The following is a 22,585-nucleotide window of genomic DNA, read 5'->3' on the forward strand; positions in this document are numbered from 1 at the left end:
TTAATAACCGCCTCTTTCAGCGGGTCTGGGAAGGCTCCCTCACGGAGGGAAGCATTCACCACCCCACGAAGCCCATCGCCCAGTCCTTCCCGGCTGGGAACAGCTTGATTCATGTCATTTCAATCATACATATTATGCTTTATATTTAGGACAAGAGGAAGCTATAGAGTTTGCACATTTTAAAATAACTTTCAATTTATGAAAATGAAAGAAAATCTTAGCTGCCATATATACTACTCTGTGAGTAGTAGTGGCTCCCAATATCTCAAGCAAAGGTCTTTTCCATACTCTTAAGCAGAAAGATGCATAACAGGGATGCAATGCCTATGTTCTATCTACCTTTAGTGAAAATTTATGGTTCATTTATTTTTTACCAGTCTAAATGCTTTTTAAAAAAACTTTATTGTTAAGTAGAACTTTGCTATTGCAAGTAAATAAATGACTTCCTGGTCATTTTAGTTTCATGACAATAACACAATTCTGTTAAAATAAAAAATAAAAATTTTAAGTTGTTCCACATGCATGAGCAGACCCAGTTCCCAGGGTTCTCTGGAGAAAGAAAATAACTATGAAAACAGTTTCTGTCTGTGTTGTAGACATCCCTTTAAAGACATTAAGGTGGCAGCCCTAATCACCTTTTCTACTAGGTATGGACCAATGGGGCTTAATTCTAAGTAAGCATTTTTAAGATCAGGTGGTAAGGTGAAAAGGTGAAGAAAGGAAATAAGCTTTTAATTACAAACAAAGTTTGCTCCAGCCAATTAGTGTAATATCCAACGCAAGTGCTTTCAAGCTTGGATCAATTCTGCTTTTTTCAATATGTGTTGATTCTCCCTCAGCGAGGCTGATTAGCGGTCAAGTACAGAGAACTAATTTTGTTCCATGTTATTCTTGCCTACAGTTTGGCTCTTGTTCAGTTTCAGCGAGACCATTATTTAAAATAGGCACAAATTGCAATCTACTTCATTGAGGTGGTGTTTAATTTAAGACAGGCTATAAAAAGAGTTGGTTTAATCAACATAAGAATGGCTATTATCAACATTTTTAGAGTAGAATCTTGTTGTGTTAACTGAAGAGTAGTTTGAACCACACCCTTGGAAAATCTCAGTGTTCCCTCTGTTCAAGCAGGCTTTGTTGTTGTTTAGTCGTTTAGTCGTGTCCCGACTCTTCGTGACCCCATGGACCAGAGCACGCCAGGCACTCCTGTCTTCCACTGCCTCCTGCAGTTTGGTCAAACTCATGCTGGTAGCTTCGAGAACACTGTCCAACCATCTCGTCCTCCATCTTCCCCTTCTCCTTGTGCCCTCCATCTTTCCCAACATCAGGGTCTTTTCCATGGAATCTTCTCTTCTCATGAGGTGGCCAAAGTACTGGAGCCTCAGCTTCACGATCTGTCCTTCCAGTGAGCACTCAGGGCTGATTTCCTTCAGAATGGATCGGTTTGATCTTCTTGCAGTCCATGGGACTCTCAAGAGTCTCCTCCAGCACCATAATTCAAAAGCATCAATTCTTCGGTGATCAGCCTTCTTTATGGTCTAGCTCTCACTTCCATACATCACTACTGGGGAAACCACAGCTTTAACTATACGGACCTTTATTGGCAAGGTGATGTCTCTGCTTTTTAAGATGCTTTCTAGATTTGTCATCGCTTTTCTCCCAAGAAGCAGGCGTCTTTTAATTTCGTGGCTGCTGTCACCATCTGCAGTGATCATGGAGCCCAAGAAGTAAATCTTCCAGCAGGCTAGAGGATGCTATTATAGCAGATATCATGTGACACAGCGTGGCAACTGGTCCGCTAAAGCAGTGTTTCCCAACCTTGGGCCTCCAGCTGTTTTTGAACTACAATTCCCATCATCCCTGACCACTGGTCTTGCTAGCTAGGGATGATGGGAGTTGTAGTCCAAAAACAGCTGGAGGCCCAAGGTTGGGAAACACTGCGCTAAAGCTATTAACTCTAGCATGTTTCCTCAGACTGAACAGTACATCCCTGAGGCACAGACCAAGGTGCTTTCCCACTGGACATCTCCACATGTCTGCTTGACCACCTCTTTGTTTCCAGAAAACCAGGCTTGACAGCAATACATGTGAAATAGTTCTGCCAAGTAGGTAATGAAATACACATTCAGCCTCTGGACTGCTTACATGAGTCAGGCTAACAGATGCTGGGAGTAGTCATCTTTTAAAAGCACAAACAGGTGGAGGCAAAGCAAAGACTGAACACATCCCCCCCCCAAACAAGTAGTGATCATTCTGCCAAAATTGACCACAATAACCATCTGTTCAGCATATGCAATTCCTCCCAGTGCATGCAAACAGTTCTACATTCACAAAGTCCACCATTTTATCTGAGAATCTTTTGACTGGACTCAGTTTAGAAGATGCTATCACATTAGAGAAGCCAATGCTCTAAGTTTCATGCTTTGGCTTCCTGTTTTAAACACATTATCATAAAATGACCAATCTATGGATACTCTAATATTTCTGGCTGTTTGGAATGAACTGAATAGCCCTCATGACTAGGTATGCCTACATTACAGATGTGATTCTTCTGCTCCAATTGGCCACCATGACACTTTACATCTGCCTAATATTGACCAAGTATGTTGTATGCCACCTTGTTCTATTTCCTGTAAAAGTAGGTTTACAGATATTGTGATTAATTTAATTGAATAAATGAAAACATAAATACAATGTCTACTTCAGAGGCCCTCCTCAAAGTATCTTATGCCTGGGAGTGGGGAGGAAATAGTCATCTGGTGATCAAGAAGAAGGTTTTTTCAGTGGTGGCACCTGGATGAAGCAATGTCCTCTCCTAAAAGGTGAGGAAGGTGCAAATACAAAGATTAAGATATTTGTATTATCTGAGTTGTTCAGCAGTCAATTTTATTGCTTTTTATACTGGTTTTATGGATTTTTTTCTGCTTTTAAAACTTTTGATATTTTATATTTCTATTAGTTCATATAATGTTTTGCATTTTTATTATTGTTTTTATTATTTTTGTCTGCTTAATGGAAAACGGCTCAGGACTGCAATACCTCAAGGACCACCTCTCCCCACGTGAACCAACCCGGACCCTGCAATCATCATCTGAGGTCTTCCTTTGTGTGCCTCCTCCACAAGATGTCTGGAAGGTGGCAGCATGTGAATGGGCCTTTTCTGCAGTGGCTCCCCATTTGTGGAATGCTTTCCCCAAGGAGGCTTTGCCTGCCACCTTCTTTACATATCTTTAAAGGTAAAGGGACCCCTGACCATTAGGTCCAGTCGTGGCTGACTCTGGGGTTGCAGCGCTCATCTCGCTTTATTGGCCAAGGGAGCCGGCGTACAGCTTCCGGGTCATGTGGCCAGCATGACTAAGCCGCTTCTGGCGAACCAGAGCAGCGCACGGAAACGCCGTTTACCTTCCCGCCAGAGCGGTACCTATCTATCTACTTGCACTTTGACGTGCTTTCGAACTGCTAGGTTGGCAGGAGCAGGGACCAAGCAACGCAAGCTCACCCCGTCGCGGGGATTCAAACCGCCAACCTTCTGATCAGCAAGTCCTAGGCTCTGTGGTTTAACCCACAGTGCCACCAACGTCCTTTAGGCACCAGGCAAAAAACATTTCTCTGTAACCAGGCGTTTAAAATTCTATGGCCTTTTAAATGTGTTTTTTGTGTAGGAGTTTTATTGGTTTGTTTCTGTTTTTGCTTTATTACGTATTTTGTGTTCTCATTTTGCATTTTTATGTTGTGAACCACCCTGTGATCTTCAGGTGCAGGGCGATATACAAATTTAATAAATAATAATAAGTGAACCATACACAAATGCTCTAAATAACATTAAAAAGAACAATGTTTCACCACTTCTCCAAGCCAACTTTGCACATGATTGGATTTCTTGTACAAATTGTGAACTATAGGGAGCCAACTTCAACAGCTGCACTGGCTATTTATTGTAATCACTGGTATGGATTTAATAGATTCTATATATGTATATAGATTTAATTCTATCAATGTTTAATCGCTTCATATATATTTTTCTATGCTTCTAGCGGTTCTTATTTTTATCTGTAAGCCAAATTGAGCCCCATCAGGGAAAACAGTGGGGTAAAAATATAATAATAATAATAATAATAATAATAATAATAATAATAATAGCAACAACTTGCTTTTTGCCTTTCATATCTCCAAAAAGAAAAACGCACTCATTCCAAATAATGAATGCATTAAAAATAATAAAAGGTGACCATGTTGACATGAAAGATAAGCATCTCCCGCCATTCAGTGCATAGCTCTTTAGGTCTTGCCATGTCCTCCTCAACTTGCTCCTGGGGCAACTGAGCCAGAGGCAACTGCCTTTATTAATCTGCCATCCTTCTCTTGACAGACAAGCTGTCCTAAAGTTATCTCGCAGAAATGAAACCGACATTGATGGAAAACACCAAAGGGAAGAAACCAACACAAATACCACTTCTGTACACTTTAGTAAGCTTCTTTTAAAAAAATAAAAATAATGGTGCAATGGCTGGAAGGTCTGCCTCTAGACTTTTGGAAGGTAAGTGCCAAAGATAACCTGCAATCATTCTTCCTTTCCACCCTCTATACTGGTTTAAATCTGCCAGAGACTAAATAATTGTTTGTTTTTATCTTGCAAGCAAATTAAAGAGTTGTTTGACAGGATACCAGGAGGACAACACGGGAATTAAAATTAATCCCCCAACTCACGTAAAAGGAAACAATGGGTGAGCGAAAGGAGTGGAGACTACATCATGACTTAGTATTAAAGCGAGTCAAACTGCACCTCAGTGTAACTCAAGCCAACGTAAACTGGAGCATATCGAGCACAAAGTTCTTTCTCTTTTGTCTTATAAAAATACAGCACTGGAACCAATGGCTGAACTAAGTTAGCATTCTGCTGTTCAGAGAACATTAGTAATGACTTCCTGTACTTTGTGGCAGCTTCCAGTAAGGGACCCTGGTTGATAGGAGAAATCTACTGGAAACAAGCCACTAAAACATGAGGACATGTGTCAGAGCTACCCTAGGTCCCAGCTCACAAAGGACCAACGCTGCTTCGTTGTTAAGTATAAAAGTCTTTATTGAAGTTCAGTTTCACTTCCAGAGCCGCAGCGCGCAGCTCTACGTCTCAAGTGTCAGACCGCTGATGCTCCGTCTGAGTCTCCTCCCCCTTGACACCAATTTAAGATTCTAGCCTTGCTCCACCTTCTCCGCTGCTCCTTCCTCCTCTGGGTCCGCCTGCCCGCCGGGGTTCCGCCCTTTCTAGCCTCTTCTCCTGCTGATTCCCCTGAGCCTTCTCCCTCCCTCCGGCGGGCTTTAGGAGCTGGTTCCCCATCCGGGTCTCCTGCTGTTCCGCGCGCCTGCACATTTGAACTTGGCACACGCGCCCAACCAGCAGCTTTCCTCCTGACCGTTTCACTGCTGCTGTCACTGCTTCCCCCTTCGGGGGGGGGGGGCTAGCTGCAACTGACCTCCCTTCCGTTCCCCCACTCTCCGATGGAGGCGTGGTCAGCCCTGACTCACTCTCTCTCCCCGCTGGAGGAGACGCTGGCCCTGACACATGTGACTCTTCCCCCCCCCACTACGCTCTGGTGGGGATCCTCCACTGCTGCTTTGGGGTTCCCCTCTGGCTCCTTGTTTCTGGTGCGTCCCCCCTGGGACCCCCCTTGCCCTGACCATCGGAGCCCCCTTCTGGGAATCTTCTGATTCGCTGGAGAAGCTCATGGAATCTCTCGGGCCACTGTCATACTCCCCTACGCTGCCCTCGGATTCTTCCCCTTCGCTCTCCGATTCCTCTCTCCCCAGTGCTCCTGCTCCTGATTCCCTGACAACATGTTTTAGGTGAAATGATTCCTTCCATTATAAAAGGGGTCGGGTGTCATGGATTTAAAAGTCCGCAACAGCAATTTGACAAGTGCATTCTGCCTTCCCAGTTTGCACTTCCCAAAACAACGCATGAACTGAAACTCAGGTGCATTTGGAAATTCACACTTCTCGAATTATGTGTTTCAGTTCTCATAACAAAAGGTGTGCACAAAAAATGTTTTTTAGTGAAAGTAACATACAAAAATGCATTGCATCTGGGGGAAATGTTTGCAGAGATGTGTGTACAGACATGCACTTGAACACTGACAACTTTTTTTGCGAGAATTTATTATTATTATTGTGAACTGTTGTGAAAATGTCAGCTGAATTTAAGCCTGGAAAATCAAGGAACCGAATTTAAGAGATCCACCCTTGCCAACTCCCATCAACTTTACTTCAAGCAGTGATCACAAATAGCATGTGTTTTTAAACATTTGTCACATTTTTGGATATTCACATTTTACATATTTAGGTGTAGACTTAAAAAACAAACAAACCCATAGGTATATAAAACTTTAGAAGGATATCACATAAACCGTAGCCAACTTGAGGCTGTTCGTGCACACCAAGAGCTTTTGGCAGCAACACAGCTGCATATGCTGTTTACATTAAAAGATGATGTGCTTCTACTGCAAACACTGGCTACAAGCAAGGCAGCCTTACGCTGAAAGCTGCTGCTGCAAAAATACCAAAATGGGCTGGGGGGTTTGGGGTGGGAGGGCTTGCTTTGTGTTTTTTTAACGTAGCTCTTTCCAATTACTGGCAGTTTGGGGTCTGCATCAAGTTTCGTTTTCCTTCTCAATGCGGATTATCACTGGGAATAACAATTCTGCAGCCTAAATTAGGCCCTGAGCGAGACTTGTGAGCTTTCCCACCATCGGCAAATTAAGCCCTCTGGGGTGCAGAGGAAGGCCAATTACCTCCTGCAGAAATGCCCAGGCTGGAACCCCAGTTGACTAAAACCTTGTAAACAGCCTTGTGAGAGAGACTCTTAGGAAAACCGGTTATTCTCCCAAAAATGGAGAGGATACTTACAGACTACCAGCTTCACACTGGCTAAGCAAATACGATGTGGTCATTCAAAGACTGATGCTTGAACTTCAGACACAGCTGTGACAAAGGCTGGTTTTGTTCCTAAAGAGTAAGGCGGCCCCTTGCTAAATATGTTAAGGTCCTAATTAAATCATGTCCAGCAGTGATATATAAGGAGAGTCCTCTGCAAAGTGGACTCTCCCCAACCACCAGCTGACAAGCATGAATTATGATTGGCTGGGTGAGGCACTTGTCAGTCAATACCCACCTTAAACGATGACAACTGTGTTGCAGTCTTTGTCTTTTCTGAATCCCCTCCCACACTCCAGTAACCAGCAACTGATGCCTAAAGTGGCCTATGCCACACGTAGCCACAGAGGGTAAGTTAAGTTTGGATTAAGTGTAGGGTTAGTTATACCAATATTGCGGCATAGTGCTTTATTTCTATTTTGAACTGCACACAGTACTTGCTATTCCTCCCCTTTTCTTCCTTTTTCCTTTTTCAATAAACTGCTTCATTGGATTTCTGTACCGGTTTGTGAACACACACAAGGGCCAGTTAACCTCCCACATGGCTTAGGTTGCTGGGATCATGCAACTGGTTGTTAGAGTACAGTACAGTGATACCTCGGGTTACATACGCTTCAGGTTACAGACTCCGCTAACCCAGAAATAGTACCTCGGGTTAAGAACTTTGCTTCAGGATGAGAACAGAAATTGTGCTCCGGCGGCGCAGCAGCAGTGGGAGGCCCCATTAGCTAAAGTGGTGCTTCAGGTTAAGAACAGTTTCAGGTTAAGAACGAACTTCCAGAATGAATTAAGTTCTTAACCCGAGGTACCACTGTACCTAGAAAAGTGGCTGGGGGGGGGCAGGCTGGCATTGCCAAGCTGGAGACCTGGAATTTAGCTGGCTGCTCCCTTACTCCTGAGGTGACCATTGTAAGGCAGTAGAAATCCTGCACCCCTGGCTTTAGGTGTGTATGTGTGAGAAGGTAGAGGCTCGTTTCCGTTATCCAGATGGTAGCTGTGGCTACAGCAGAAATAATGGCTTGTGCCAAAGGCTGCATACGAATAGTCTACCCAAGCTAGGTGATTATTATAGATTCTGTACAGCTACAAGGTTGAAGGCAAGGTGAGGCTCAAGACAAGCTTTTTATTCAGTCTGGGGAAACCAGACAATAGATGAAACTTGGAATGCATCTCCAAGGATGTCACAATAATGCGTTTTTTGGATAGGTGAGGTCAGAATTGGAGCTCACAACAATACTTTAGTTCTATTACTGCTTCTGGTACGACAGATTTTTTTAAAAAAGAGAGAAATGGAGCATATTCCTTAACTAGAGTCCTAGAAGACATATAGTGGAAAAATAAGAAGTGGAGGATTTTGTCTGTGTTTATCTTAAAGGAAAAAACTATACAAGGAATGAGAGAAATCCTCTATTTGTTTGTTGGAAAAGGAAATGGGATTGCTGTCTTCTGCTTATTTTCTTTTTCTCTCCTCCTCATGAAAATGATTCTTCTTCTTTGGCGATCACTCGTAGCCAAGAAAGATTGTCTTCCATGAACACGGTTTTAACAATGAGTCCGTAAGTGACTGTGGAGGCCAATTCTGGATCCACGTGAACGGGGGACTTGACTGAATATTGGAAAAGCAATGTATTGGACATGTTGTGCTGCCTGCTTCTATGACCACAGAGCTTTTTGCTGCTGTTTGTGTGTCTCCAAGATCAGTTCTTCAGTCTCACTTGAAACCGTGTGGAAGGGAGGAAGCAATCAGGGAAATCTTTCTATCTCTCACTATTCTTAGATAACAGAAGCACCATGAGAGGAACAAGATAATAGAAAACCTACTTAAGACAAGAATCTAGTAGAAGCACTTTCTGTTCAGTCCCTACAATGGGAAGGACAAGCTTGAGTTTGAAAAAGCAACAACAGTTTGCATTTTATTTGTTAAAGCACCCATTTTGCAAAACCGGTTCATTTAAGAAAAAAGGGGGGAAATAAATTATAATTAAACCATGTGTTTCTATAGAAAGATGTTAATTTTACTTTGTGAAATTGCATTGTAAATGCAAAGCTCTAGATGCAAACAATTATTTATCTGTTTACTACCTTCAGGCTACCGTAGCAGTTGCTATTTCTTTTATGTTGGGGGAAAAAATCTGTGTAAAATTTAAACACAGGGGACTAATTAGCAATTTGTCCAAAAGAATCATAGAAGACTGAATTCACAACAAATGAGGTACTATATCTGGATATCTTTCAGTATTATAAGGATTTTACATGCCTTAAAAATAAATAAATATGTATATCCATTTTGTAGCTTACTTGGACAAGGAATTGCCATACGGAATCAAATTTGAGGATAGAACTAGTTTTGCTTTTACAATTTGTCATAACTGCTTTTCTACCTACTGTGCTTGTCAATAACCCTGGAAAACTGGCAGTGGGGGAAGGCAGTTTTCCATTTATCTTCTCATTCCTGCCCTCCCCCACGTAAAATCTGTGTATTGATTTCCATTCTTAAATGAAACAAGTGAATGGGGATTGGCTCTGCCAGCAGAGAGATCAAAGGACTCTCTCATTTTATAGAGAAATAGAATATCCTTAGAGTTTGATTGACTAGATTACTGCATAAATGATACATCCTGCCAGCACTGAAACTATGCCCCCACCCTCACAAGCTTGATTTGGTCATTCTAACTCAAAACACACCAATTCTAAAATGGAGTAACTCTTTATGTACTGCCCACAGCTCTTTAGGGGAACATACAAATGAAATGAATACACAGATAAATGTCTGAAGTAAGTCTCATAAAAATCAATAGGGTTTCCCAGTGCTTTTTTTCTTAAATAAAATGTTAATTTTCCTACTCATATTGAAACACTGTCCCTCAATGAGGCCAAACTTAGATTCACAAAATCTACCCCTAGGTTCACAGGGGTATGCGGAAAAAAAGCACTGGGGTTTCCCCACCAGTAAATGTGCTTAGAAATTGGGTCCTCCCTTAAAGAGGGCACGTATTGTGGTGAGACCTGGAAACCGACCCCTTGTGTTGTGGGTGGGTACGATTGGTCAGCCACAACACCCGATTGGTAGGTCCCTCATAGCTGGGTGTAATCTGGCCAATGGGACGCAGTCCAAACGGTTCGAGGGACCTATTTATGCCCATGCACGTGACTCAGAGCTTCCTCTTTTGGCTCTTGCATTCAGAACACCCACCCACCTCTCCCTACTTTTAGGGCTTGCACGCTTGACCTTGCTATGCCGTCATGTGTCGTCTGTCATTGGGACAGGCACGGCAGGAATTTTCCCCACTTGGTTGATTGGCTGTTGCCATTTGGGTTTTGCCTGCTGCGTGGCAAATTGTTACAACTTGTAAGGTTGCGGATAGGCTCTGGTTCAGGTGATAGGGATGGGAGAACGCTCTCACCATCCCTATGTGAAGGGTATTCTGTTAAAGGAATCCAGGGACTCGATGGTTTGGTCAACCCCTGAGAGGGGGTTGTGCCCGTGCCTGAGTCCAGGGGGACATTTGGGTGGCAGAGGTAGCCTGTTCCCGGCTTTCCACTTATCCAGGTGTTCACTCTTGGCTGACCTATGCTGGAACCCTGGGCCAGTGCTACCTGCATGGCAGGGAGCTAGTCAAACCAGAGCCTGTGCACCCAATCACTTTCTGTAATCAATAAAGTTGTGGCCTAAATTCTGCCAAAAACCAAAACCAAAATCTGAGTCAAGTGTGAATTTATTTAGATGGGAAGGTTTCTGGGTCTGAACATGCAAATGGAGTTTCAGTATTTTGCCGTAACTTGAGGTACTTAATATCTCAAACTAAGCCAGTATATTAGACAGAATGCTATTTTTTGTTTGCTTTTCATTTTCTGTTTTTCTAATGCCATCTCACTTTTGTGTAATAGCTTTGCCTTAGGTGTTCAAAAACTCTTGCCAAATACCCACTAAGCCTCCAGCTGCCTGAAACTAAATTACTCTTGATACAGTGCAAAGAAGAGATAAACGGTACAACTGAAAATCAACCCAAGTTAAATAAGAAAGGTGTGTACAGACACGTATCTGCTTTACTCTTGATGGCTGTTATCATGGGTTACTGTTTTACAGTTGCTACTGCTAAACAGTGCCTAGTAACTACAGTATAAAGGCAAAGGTAAAGGTACCCCTGACCATTAGGTCCAGTCACAGACGACTGGGGTTGCGTGCTCATCTTGCTCTATAGGCCGAGGGAGCCGGTGTTTGTCCGCAGACAGCTTCTGGGTCATGTGGCCAGCATAACTAAGCCACTTCTGGCGAACAAGAGCAGCACATAGAAACGCCGTTTACCTTCCTGCCAGAGCAGTACCTATTTATCTACTTGACTTTGATGCGCTTTCGAACTGCTAGGTGGGCAGGAGCTGGGACCGAACAACGGGAGCTCACTCCATCGCAGAGATTTGAAGCGCCGACCTTCTGATCGGCAAGCCCTAGGCTCTGTGGTTTAGACCACAGTGCCACCTGCGTCCTAACTACAGTATAGGTAACTTTAAAATAGGAATGAGAAGGAGAACAAACCCCATCTGTCTGGGCTGGAGGAACTAGATAATGATAGCTAGGCTGAGTTTGGTGCCACTGTTTGACACTTGTTTTTTCATGCTAGACGTTGGCAATGAATAATTCTGAGAGCAAATGTGGAGGAAATCCAGTCCCCAGAACCATCACACCTATCACATGACAAGGTTGCCTGTATGCAGGTAATCCAGCACTTCAAACTCCACCTAGCTCTTTCTTCCCTCGATTGCCGTTTATGGAATTCTCTCCCTAGGGAGGCTCACCTCAGAGGTGCCAGGCAAAAACATTCCTCTTCTCCCAGGACTTTGGCTAATTATTGTTTTTGCTTGTTATTATGGTATGCATTTTTGTGTGTTTTTATATTGTACAATTGCCCTGTGATCTTCAGATGAAGATCACATTGACATCTAATGAATAATACATTGGAATTTAACATTGACATTTAATAAATAATAATTATAACTGTGCACAAAAATAGCTGTATATTTATTTGCATCTATTAGGATATTGGGTCATATAGATTACTCCGGGAACGCCCCCCTCAAAAGTGAAAATCACATTTGACTCGAAAAGTTTGCAGACTATTCAACACTGTGGGAAGAAAGCCTACGAGATACCTATCTTATTATAGCTTCACACATTTCACACCAACACAGCCTTTTGTCTTAGGACTAGAAGTACAGAAAGCTAAATTTATCAGAACCAGTTCATACAATGCTTTTCCCTATTATTCAAGCCCTCTTGCATGTGAGCTTGAATGTTGGGCTCATACAAGCTCACATTGCAGGGACAGGTGGAAGGGTTCACACAAACTTCATAAAGTCTCCTTTGAACTCCTGACTCAAAGCACTGACATAATGAGATCCATGCTCTGACTTAGAATAAATGTAAAGGGACCCCTGACCATTAGGTCCAGTCGTGGACGACTCTGGGGTTGTGGCACTCATCTCGCTTTATTGGCCAAGGGAGCCGGCGTACAGCTTCCAGGTCATGTGGCCAGCATGATTAAGCTGATTCTGGCAAACCAGAGCAGCGCATGGAAACGCCGTTTACCTTTCCGCCGGAGCAGTACCTATTTATCTACTTGCACTTTGACGTGCTTTCGAACTGCTAGGTTGGCAGGAGCAGGGACCGAGCAACAGGAGCTCACCCTGTCAAGGGGATTCGAACCGCCAACCTTCTGACTGGCAAGTCCTAGGCTCTGTGGTTTAACCCACAGCGCCACCCACGTCCCTTCTGACTTAGAAAAGAAAGCAATATGGGAATTGTACAGAGTTCTTGCTAATATGTCCAGGTGTCAGGAATAGAAAGGGTTAAACCAGAAATCGCAACCTCAGACTCTGTTCTGAGAGAAGAGGCATAGGACAGCCTGACCTTGCCTCTGCACTCTTTCCCAACTCTTCTCACTAGACTCTTGACCCAATCAGAACAAGCCTTTCAACAATGCTATTTGTGTCTGATTATGCATCTGCTTTGCGGGATAATCCTTGTTCATAACCTAACCCTTGGAAAGCAAAGACTTATTCATGTGAACCTAAGCTTGGCTGCCCCTCTCACACCCAAGTATCTTCTAACCAACCTAGTACAGAAAAATCTCATCTGAACAACAAAGGAAGACTGCTATTGCTGCACTCATGCCTTCCTTGTGATCATGTTGTTGGTCAGTGTGGGACACAGGGTACTGGACTAGGTAGGACTTTGGTTTGACCCAACAGTGCTTCTCTTACGTGATTCCCCCCCCCCATATTCTGAAGTGAGATGATCCTGAAGTGACAACGCTTGAAGTGACTTCTGCCACTTTGAGCCAGCACCCGCTGAAATGCTTCTTTGAAATACAAGTATCTCAACTCGCCACCGCATGCAAAAACATGCAACTTTCGCAGCCAGATTCTAGTACAAGAATTTGAGCAGATCTTACCTCAGAAAATCTTTGTATGTCTTGGGTCAAAGTCCCCACCCTTTTCCATTTGTAGTGTTTGAGCAACTTCAGAATTGCAGGGTTCACAGCATTATCGGATGGCACTGTCCGGAAGAAATAAGGATACTTTTTCTTATCAGCTAACTCTGGTGTCGTTGCTGCGAAGGAAAGCTGAAAAACAAAAACCATTTAAAAAAATATCAGCTTAATCTAATAATCTGCAATATATATATATATATGGTGTGTGTGTGTGTGTGTGTGTGTTATGAAAGATTACGGTCTTCAAACAAAAACATCTTGGAGGTCCCAGGCCACAGAGAGGTTAGGCTGGACTCAACCAGAGCCAGGGCTTTTTCGGCTGTGGCTCCGATCTGGTAGAACGCTCTGTCACAAGAGACTAGGGCCCTGCGGGACTTGACATCTTTCTGCAGGGCCTGCAAGACAGAGCTGTTCCACCAGGCCTTTGGCCAGGGCACAGCCTGACTCCCTCCTTTGGCAATCTTCACAGAACTCTAGCCCAATGGTTGCCATTAATTTGATTTGAATTAATTTTATAATGAAATGATTTTAGAATGTTGTATTATTTTATTGTTGTTAGCCACCCTGAGCCCAGCTTCGGCTGGGGAGGGCAGGATACAAATAAAAATTTATTATTATTTATTATTATATGCCTGTTATCCACATTATACATATGCCTGCCCCAGAACATGGCCATAGCTGTAAGTAATGCCAATAACATGCTTCCTGATAAAAATAGCTGCTCCAGGGGTCAGGTCCCGCTTTGAAGGGAGATGGAGGTTCAAGAGTTTGGGGGTGGGGAGATCTCTTTCTATTGATGGGCACAGGGCTCTCATGTGACAGTGAAAATATGCGAAAAACGCTGATCTACACTTGCTTTCCCATGCAACCAATTTACCACATGCAAAACATATGCACACTGATTGGTCCCAAGTTGCCTCCTCATAGATTCTCAAGTCCATACAGAAGGTCATCCTTGAAGCCAATGGATCAACTGGCCTCATAATATGATTTATGCATCAATTAATGTACATAGATATGATACAAGATTTTTATCTAATATCTAGTTAACAGATAGGAACACCAGGTTGCATTTATTTGCATGAAATTAATTCAGTGGTGATTTAGCTACAGTTTCTGTAACGATTTCAGTGTTTAGATCAGAAGAAAGCTTCCAGTGAGATGAGTTCTGCTAATGAGACTCCCTGCAATCCTGTAGCCCCTTAAAAATCTGTTTCAGGGGCTGTGAGGGAATTCCACACACAAAAAGCTGCTCTGCCCCATCCTCTAGCAAGAGCCTTCAATCCTGGATAGCAGAAGGAGCCCCACCTCACTACTGTTCCCCATTCATAGAGGGCTAGTGAGGATGCAAGCCATTCATAATACTGTTGCTTGTTTCTCCCACAGACCACAGACCACAGCAGCAGCCTTGTATTCAAACAGAAATTAAACACTGCTCCCAAACGTTGCTCTGACTCACCCTCCAACTTGCTGATTTTCTTTTAGGTCACATCACTGCTACCTCCAAACTCTGGCTTTTTTCTGTTGAGGGAGGGGGCCCCACCCATTTGCCATCTTGCACCAAGCCCCTTAATGGCTCGCCATCCACCTCACCAGGAGGGTAGCCTGGCTATTCCAAGAATTAGAAGCCTGGATTAAATTCTAACACTTGCTGGATCCAGAGTTTAGAGGGGTCTGGCGCACATCTTAACACCCCGAACTCCTAACAATATAATTCTTGTTAAAAGTATATATACACAAAATAAATATCTCTTGGCACCACTTATTAATTATAACAATTCTACATACTGTGGTTACAAACGCTTCGGGTTACAAGCACTTTGGGTTACAAACTCCGCTAACCCGGAAGTAGTCCCTCGGGTTGCAAACTTTGCCCCAGGATGAGAACAGAAATTGTGCGCTGGCAGCGGGAGGCCCCATTAGCGAAAGCGTGCCTCAGGTTAAGAACGGTTTCGGGTTAACAACAGACCTCCGGAACAAATTAAGTTCGTAACCCGAGGCACCACTGTATTGAGTACTGACAATTGAATCAATCCACTGCTAGCAACAATGAATACCACTAGAATTTCTAAATCCCAATCTTGTTATTCAAACATACATAAAACCTTATTACTGATATATTTTAATAGATATATAGTTTTAATTCTATCGATGTTTAATTGTTTTTAAATAATATTAAATCTTTTTAGCGGTTCTTATTTTTATCTGTAAGCTGCTGGGTTCCCCTTCAGGTGGGGTATAAATGAAATAACAACATATCCCATTAAAGTACATATTTTATTTTAATTTTTATTTTAAATCGTTTTTATTTCATTTTTCAAATATAGAGTTAAAACAATACCAAAAACCTATCCATCTATAGAGATTCCTCTGAATCTTGAGACTTCCCACCATCCCCTCCATGTGTCCTGTTGTCAACATTTTCAACTGCATATTATTTTGTGATCTATATTTTGAATCTGTCCATACTGTCCACAGTGTTTGTTACAAGTGTTATAAAAATCCTGCTAACTAAGTACATATTTTAAATACATATTAAATATCAGTGATAATTTAATTTCTCCAATACCAACACCAGAAAACATCATAAAATTTCTAAATACTAATAGCATTTTAAGACTTCTTCTTTTTCTAAAGAATCACATGTAATATATAATTTGGTATCTGAAGAAGTGTGCATGCACATGAAAGCTCATGCCAATAACAAACTTAGTTGGTCTCTAAGGTGCGACTGGAAGGAATGTTTTTATTTTATATAATTTCAGTTTGCAATAAGCAAATGACTTGTGAACTGGGGTGCACTTACTTTGGTTAGGAGGTGAGAAGAGCTCCAAACCTTCCAAAGTTTCCTATTAAAGGTATTGGAGCTTTGTCCTAATGCCAAATATTTGCACTAGCTAGCAGTTCCAATTCAAGATGCATCTAGACTACATTGTTCAGACGGTGGAGATTAGTAGTCAGCACTTCCTTCACTCCCCTGTATTCTACCCATTATCCATCCTGCCGCTTGCAGCATTTCCGAGCCACTAAACATTTCATAATTAGAGGATTCCAACAGGCAGAATCCTCTAATTATAGCTCTCTATAATTTGAAACTTTCCCATTGCTATTCTAAATACATCAGAATTATAGGGTCACAGGCATGCCTCTGTGTTAAGAGTGAGTTGGCCAAATCACATTCTGCCATTATTATGAGAAATTGTGAGGGCCAGGAGGTTTTATGGCTTCTGGTTAGAAAATGGTTCAGCGGACTGAGACGATACTTGGCAGAGTGTGAAAATTAAGTTTGAGGATGGTCCTTGATGAATTTGGAGTAGAAAGGATAAGAAATTGCTTGTTTTGAAGGAGGTAAAGACATCTGTTGAACAATTAAGGGTTTACAGACTGAACTAGATAGCCAATGTTCTACTGTCAGAACACCAGCTGCTAGCATTTGTGTAGGGTTTATTCCTTGCCCTCTTCTTCTCCCAATGATAACCCACAATGAAGGGACGCAGGTGGCGCTGTGGGTTAAACCACAGAGCCTAGGACTTGCCGATCAGAAGGTCGGAGGTTCGAATCCCCGTGACGGGGTGAGCTCCCGTTGCTCGGTCCCTGCTCCTCCCAACCTAGCAGTTCGAAAGCACGTCAAAGTGCAAGTAGATAAATAGGTACCGCTCTGGCGGGAAGGTAAACGGCGTTTCCGTGCGCTGCTCTGGTTCACCAGAAGTGGCTTAGTCATGCTGGCCACATGACCCAGAAGCTGTACGCCGGCTCCCTTGGCCAATAAAGCGAGATGAGCGCCGCAACCCCAGAGTCGGTCATGACTGGACCTAATGGTCAGGGGTTCCTTTACCTTTATTCCTTGCCCTCTTCTTCTCCCAATGATAACCCACAAGGCAGCAGATATTTCCTCCTGGATGAGCTGCCTTCCCAGGTTGGTGAGCCCCACCTGCCCCTCACTTCCCTGTACAGCACATGCAGAAACTTCCTTCTTTACCATTAGACCTATTTTGTTCTCATCCGCTCAATCCACCGGAGCCCCTAACTCACCAAGGGTTTGAGACCCAATGTCTGCCCTCACCTGGTTTAGCCAGCTAGTCATTCCAGGGTGTGGCCATTGTCGCATGCTGACAGCTTCTAGGAACCACAGGTGAGAGCAGAGTGCAGGGTGGGGACCAAAGGTGGACAAACAATCCCAGAAGGATCATGGCATGTTCCACACCAGACGTACGAATATTCCTTTTTTAAAAACCTCTTTGATATGTTTTGTCAAAACAAAAAAAGCAGCTCAGAAATAAAATATTGGAGAAAACATTCCAGATTGTGTTTTTAATATTTTATGATCAAATGTGTGTCTCAGTGAAAAATGCAATGTAATTAGCTGCCACCAATCCTTTGTCACACTGTTAACAAATTAGCAACTTATTCAAGCGAGCTTTTAAAATTATTTCGTTTCATTTACAGACAAGAAAAAAACTGAACAAAAACATGGTTACTTCCTAACTTCCATTCTTCTCTAAGACAAAAGTTCCATGATGTGAAATTATCCAGCTTTAGACATGAGTGACAAGTATTTCTTACCAAATATCCTAAGCTGTCAGAAGAGCTGAAGGCTCTATATGGGAAAGGAATTTTGCAATCTTCTGTTTCTACTTCATTTTCTCTATTTTAAAAATCTTATATACACTTCCACTGACACTAGTGAAAATGCCAAACCATCCATTCAATAATTAGACGAATTTTACTCCATAATCTTTATGTTACACCTATGCTTTTCGGCCCATACCAATGAATGCTATTAATGAAACACACTATTCTGTAATTTTCTGGAATGATACTTCAGCCAGGATCAAAAAGCAAAAGAAAGGAAAGAATAACAATGCTGAAGCAAAAATATATGGGAAATTGCTCGTCCAAAGGGCATGTGAGGAACTTGGCAACGTGTAAAGAGTTACTGGGGGCAATTTGAAGTGGCTTGTTTGGATGGCAGAGGTGGTAAACAAACCTTGGCAAAGCTCTTTGTGAAGGAAACAGAAAGCAAATTTCCCTCTGCTTTTCATGACAAGTTGCACCTCTCAATACTCAGACATGTTCTACATAACTATTAAAAAAGGATGGGGAATCCCCAGCCAATGGGCCAGATACACCCAGCAGGTGAATTTACATCAGTCTTCTGGGTTCTTTCCTGCCCATCAGCTGTTCAGTGACAAGAGATGATGGTTGTGCAAAACATGCAAACCAACTCCTTCCTCTGCAATAAGAACTGCTGGAAGAAGACCAAAGCAGAGCCAAAAAGGTCTTAACAGGCAGGAAGACTTGTGCTCTGTGCATTCTGAATACAGTATATGGTTCAAAGGTCCACAAGCAGAGACCTAGGAATAAGCAAAGCCATTGTCCCGACATGCTCCTCCTGCTCCACCTTTGAAGAGCGGGAAGGAGCCTGTCATTCATGCATTTCTCATCCTAATGCCATGGATTGGCTGGAGACAGAGGGGTGGTGGGAGGCACCAGCTGGGGAACCCCCAAGGGAAGAAGGCTCAGAGGGAGGTCAGAGGGGAAAGAGGCAAATTATGTAAAAATTTAATGGTGAACAAAAAAGGTCATATATATCTTAAAACAGGCTTCCTCAACCTTGGCCCTCCAGATGTTTTTGGCCTACAACTCCCATGATCCCTAGCTAGCAGGACCAGTGGTTAGGGATGATAGGAATTGTAGTCTCAAAACATCTGGAGGGCTGAGGTTGAGGAAGCCTGTCTTAAAAGGTGAACAAGCACATGTACTGATTGACACATCTCCTTGGGGCAACCATTGGAAGAACCCTGATCTGTTCATTGGAAAGGTTTTAAGTCTTTCCTGCCAAATCTCATTCAGGGGAGGCCTCAAAAGTGGAAAGGCTGCTATATACATTACAGTGTTCATGTTTAATGTACTCATGCAACAAATATAAATCTAGTATAACTGCCTGGTGCAGGCCCAAACTGTGAGCTTTATTAGAGTTCAGCACAAGCACATTGAAATGAGCTCAGAGATTTGCCAAGGAAGCATGTTTTAACTGCAGTACTTTGTTCAGTATAAGGGCATCTACTGAGCACATCTCTGTGCAGGTGATACAAGCAGAAAGTTTAATTACCCTTAAATCCGCTTTTTAACTCTCAGTTTTTCTTAACACTCGCACTTAAATGTTACACATGGCTATCAGCTGATGTCTTTAGAGCTGAAAGATTGCAAGTGTGAAAACAGCTGTGACAGTAACTGCTTTATAATCACAACAATCGGGGTGTCATGTCAGTTTTTCTACCTCTAATTTGTCTTAAGAGAGCATGGAGCACAGCTAACAAAAGATCACGTTAAAAAAAAGAGTAATCAACACAGGATTGCAATATTTCATCAAACAATAAACGAAAATGATATTTCTGAAAATGTGATGTGTATTCAATTTCTTTGTCATATCATTATTAAGAGCACCCTGCTTCGGATAAACTTGAAGATTTCTCTGTATAGAATCTATTATATTTTGTTATTGTTACAGCGAAGTGTAGGCAGTGCTGTTCATGATCACTTTACAGAAGGAAAGGCAAGCGTATGATAGCAAACTTGCTAGAACTGTCAGTAGCAGCAATGCTGCATAATGGAGCGGTGCATCCATTTCATTGTGTTCCATTTCTATGCAGAGGGGGGGAAGCTAACTGGAGGGTAAAGGTTTGCCAAGTCATGCAGGTGTTAAGCAGAAACCCACTCGCTGGATCATCACCTTGTTGTGGTGAGTGGGCTTGCATGTTTCTATGACCCTTGTGAGCAAAGCCGTCGGGAATCTCATACTCCAAGCAGGTTCACCCAAGGCAGTAAGGTCAAAGGGAAGGAGCTAGACAAAGAATGATCCAAGAAGTCCTCAATGGCAGAACAGGCGGATGATAACAAGTGGTATGTTACAACGGCTTTGAAGGCGGATGAAGGCTGCAGCAGATAGGAATCTACTGGTTTGTTGTGACTACTTCATGACTACTTCATGCCCTACTGCGAAGACTGTACGTTGGTCAGCGTGCACTGATCTACACACATAAAACAAATTCATGCACAGGCGTCTTCCAAAAACCCAACCCAAAACCCAAAAGTCCCATGGTGATCGACAAATGGTAACGGGGGCAGGATCGTGAAATCTGAAAGCCCCTAGTCATGAACCGGCACATGGGCAGTGGATACAGATTCAGTCATTCTGACTCAAGGAATGAGGCAGTTGAGCAGCTTGGCAGCTGTATCCATGACTGAGCAGTCCTATTTAGGATCCGCTCTGCTCACCCCAAAAAGGGGAGGGGCTAGAAAAGGTGCCCTAAACCTAGTCTGCCTCCCTTTTTCCCTGACTGGATTACCGCGCCCAGTGGAGTCACCACCCAGCGGTCGTAAAAGACAATTGAACTTTGGAACATAGAATATACAGACTTTGTCAGATAACACAGACAGCGAGCATCCTAAACACAGAACTGCCATCATTGCAAGAGAGCTGTGATGTTTTAACATCAATATTGCAGCGCTTCAAGAGACTCGAAGAGCAGGCGAGGGACAAATGAAGGAATAAAATGGAGACTACACATTCAGATACAAAGGTCTATCTGAACAAGAACATCAAATACATGGGGTAGGCTTCGCTATCAAAAATGACCTTGTGAAGCTCCTGTCAGAAGTCCCTACCAGCATTAATGAGCGACTCTCAACCCTGCAAATAAAGCTCACCAAAAACCAACAGGCTACTATTATAAGCGCTTATGCACCAACACTGGATGCCGATGAAGACATTAAAGAAAAATTTTACTCTCAGCTGGATACCGTCCAATCAGATGCCTATGGAAGATAAAATTATCCTCCTTGGGTGATTTTAATCAAGAGTTGGGCAAGATTTCGATCTGTGGCCTGGGACTATTGGGAAAGAAGGAGTTTGGCAACAGCAACCAGAATGGAATCTTACTTTTGACGATATGTGCAGTGCACAACCTTGCTATTACCAACACACTCTTTCGACAGAAAAATAAATTTAAAACTTCATGGAGGCATCATCAGTCAGACCACTGGCACCTCTTAGACTATGTTATTGTCCGTGCTAAAGACTGGCATGATGTGCTCCTTACCTGAGCTATGACGAGCGCTGATGACTGCTGGACAGATCACTGACTAATACACTCCACGATGGCTATCAAGATTATACCTCAACGCAGGCTTCAAGGAAGGAAACCAAAGTGCAAAATGAAAACTCAAGCCCTTCAAGATCCCATTAAGCAGGATTGCTTCCAAACGACTCTTAAGGACCATCTGCTTTCAGAATTCCCTGATAACATCGAGGAACACTGGACAAAGCTAAAAACATCCATTATTGCAGCCTGTGAACAAACAATTAGACACCAAACCAAGAAACACCAGGAGTGGTTTGATGAGAATGATGACAGTGAGATTGAACACATGATTGACAAGAAAAGGAAGGCTTTTCAGATCTGGCAAAGAGACATAAACTGTGCCACTAAGAAAAAAATATATGCCAACGCTAAGGCTGAGGTTCAAAAAAGAACCAGAGAACTAAAAAACACCTAGTGGATAAAAAAGCTCAAGAGATCCAGCACGTAGCCAACACTCATGATGCATAGAGTTTCTTTAAAGCCACAAAGACAATCTATGGGCCAATAAATCATGGCATATGCCCCCTACGCTCAGCAGACGGTATCACACTTCTAAAAGATAAAGAAACTATTGCACAGTGCTGGAAAGAACATTACCAACATCTCCTTAACCACAACTCCCCCGTAGCTGCTGAGGACCTCTCACAAATTCCGCAAAAACAAATTAGAGATGAACTTGCAGTATCTCCAAATCTGGGAGAGTTGTGTACAGCTATTAACCAAATGAAAAACAACAAAACCTGTGGACCTAATGGGATACCTGCCGAAATCTTCAAAGTAGGCGGAATTGAACTTACACAACAATTTCACAAGCTCATCGAAAAAATCTGGGAAAAAGAAATCCCAGCAGACTTTAGAGATGCCAAAATTATCAATCTCTTTAAAAAAGGTAACAGAACTGATTGTGGAAACTATTGAGGCATCTCTCTATTAGCTGCGGCCAGCAAAATTCTTGCAAGGATCTTAGCAAACCGTCTCATAAAAATATCCAAGGTGACCCTTCCTGAATCCCAAAATTGTTTTCGGCCT

General features: G+C 42.7%; 1 protein-coding gene across 1 annotated transcript in view; it reads right to left on the minus strand.

The window, feature by feature from the left end:
- Window positions 1-22,585, minus strand: part of GABBR2 (gamma-aminobutyric acid type B receptor subunit 2) — a 291,693-nt gene that overhangs the window by 201,756 nt on the left and 67,352 nt on the right. The window contains exon 3 of the mRNA XM_083624623.1: window positions 13,374-13,544. Coding sequence (XP_083480749.1) covers window positions 13,374-13,544 — 171 coding nt within the window. The remainder of the gene's footprint in view (window positions 1-13,373; window positions 13,545-22,585) is intronic.

Source organism: Podarcis filfolensis (genome assembly GCF_964270895.1).
Source record: "Podarcis filfolensis genome assembly, chromosome: 7".
Classification (NCBI taxonomy): domain Eukaryota; kingdom Metazoa; phylum Chordata; class Lepidosauria; order Squamata; family Lacertidae; genus Podarcis; species Podarcis filfolensis.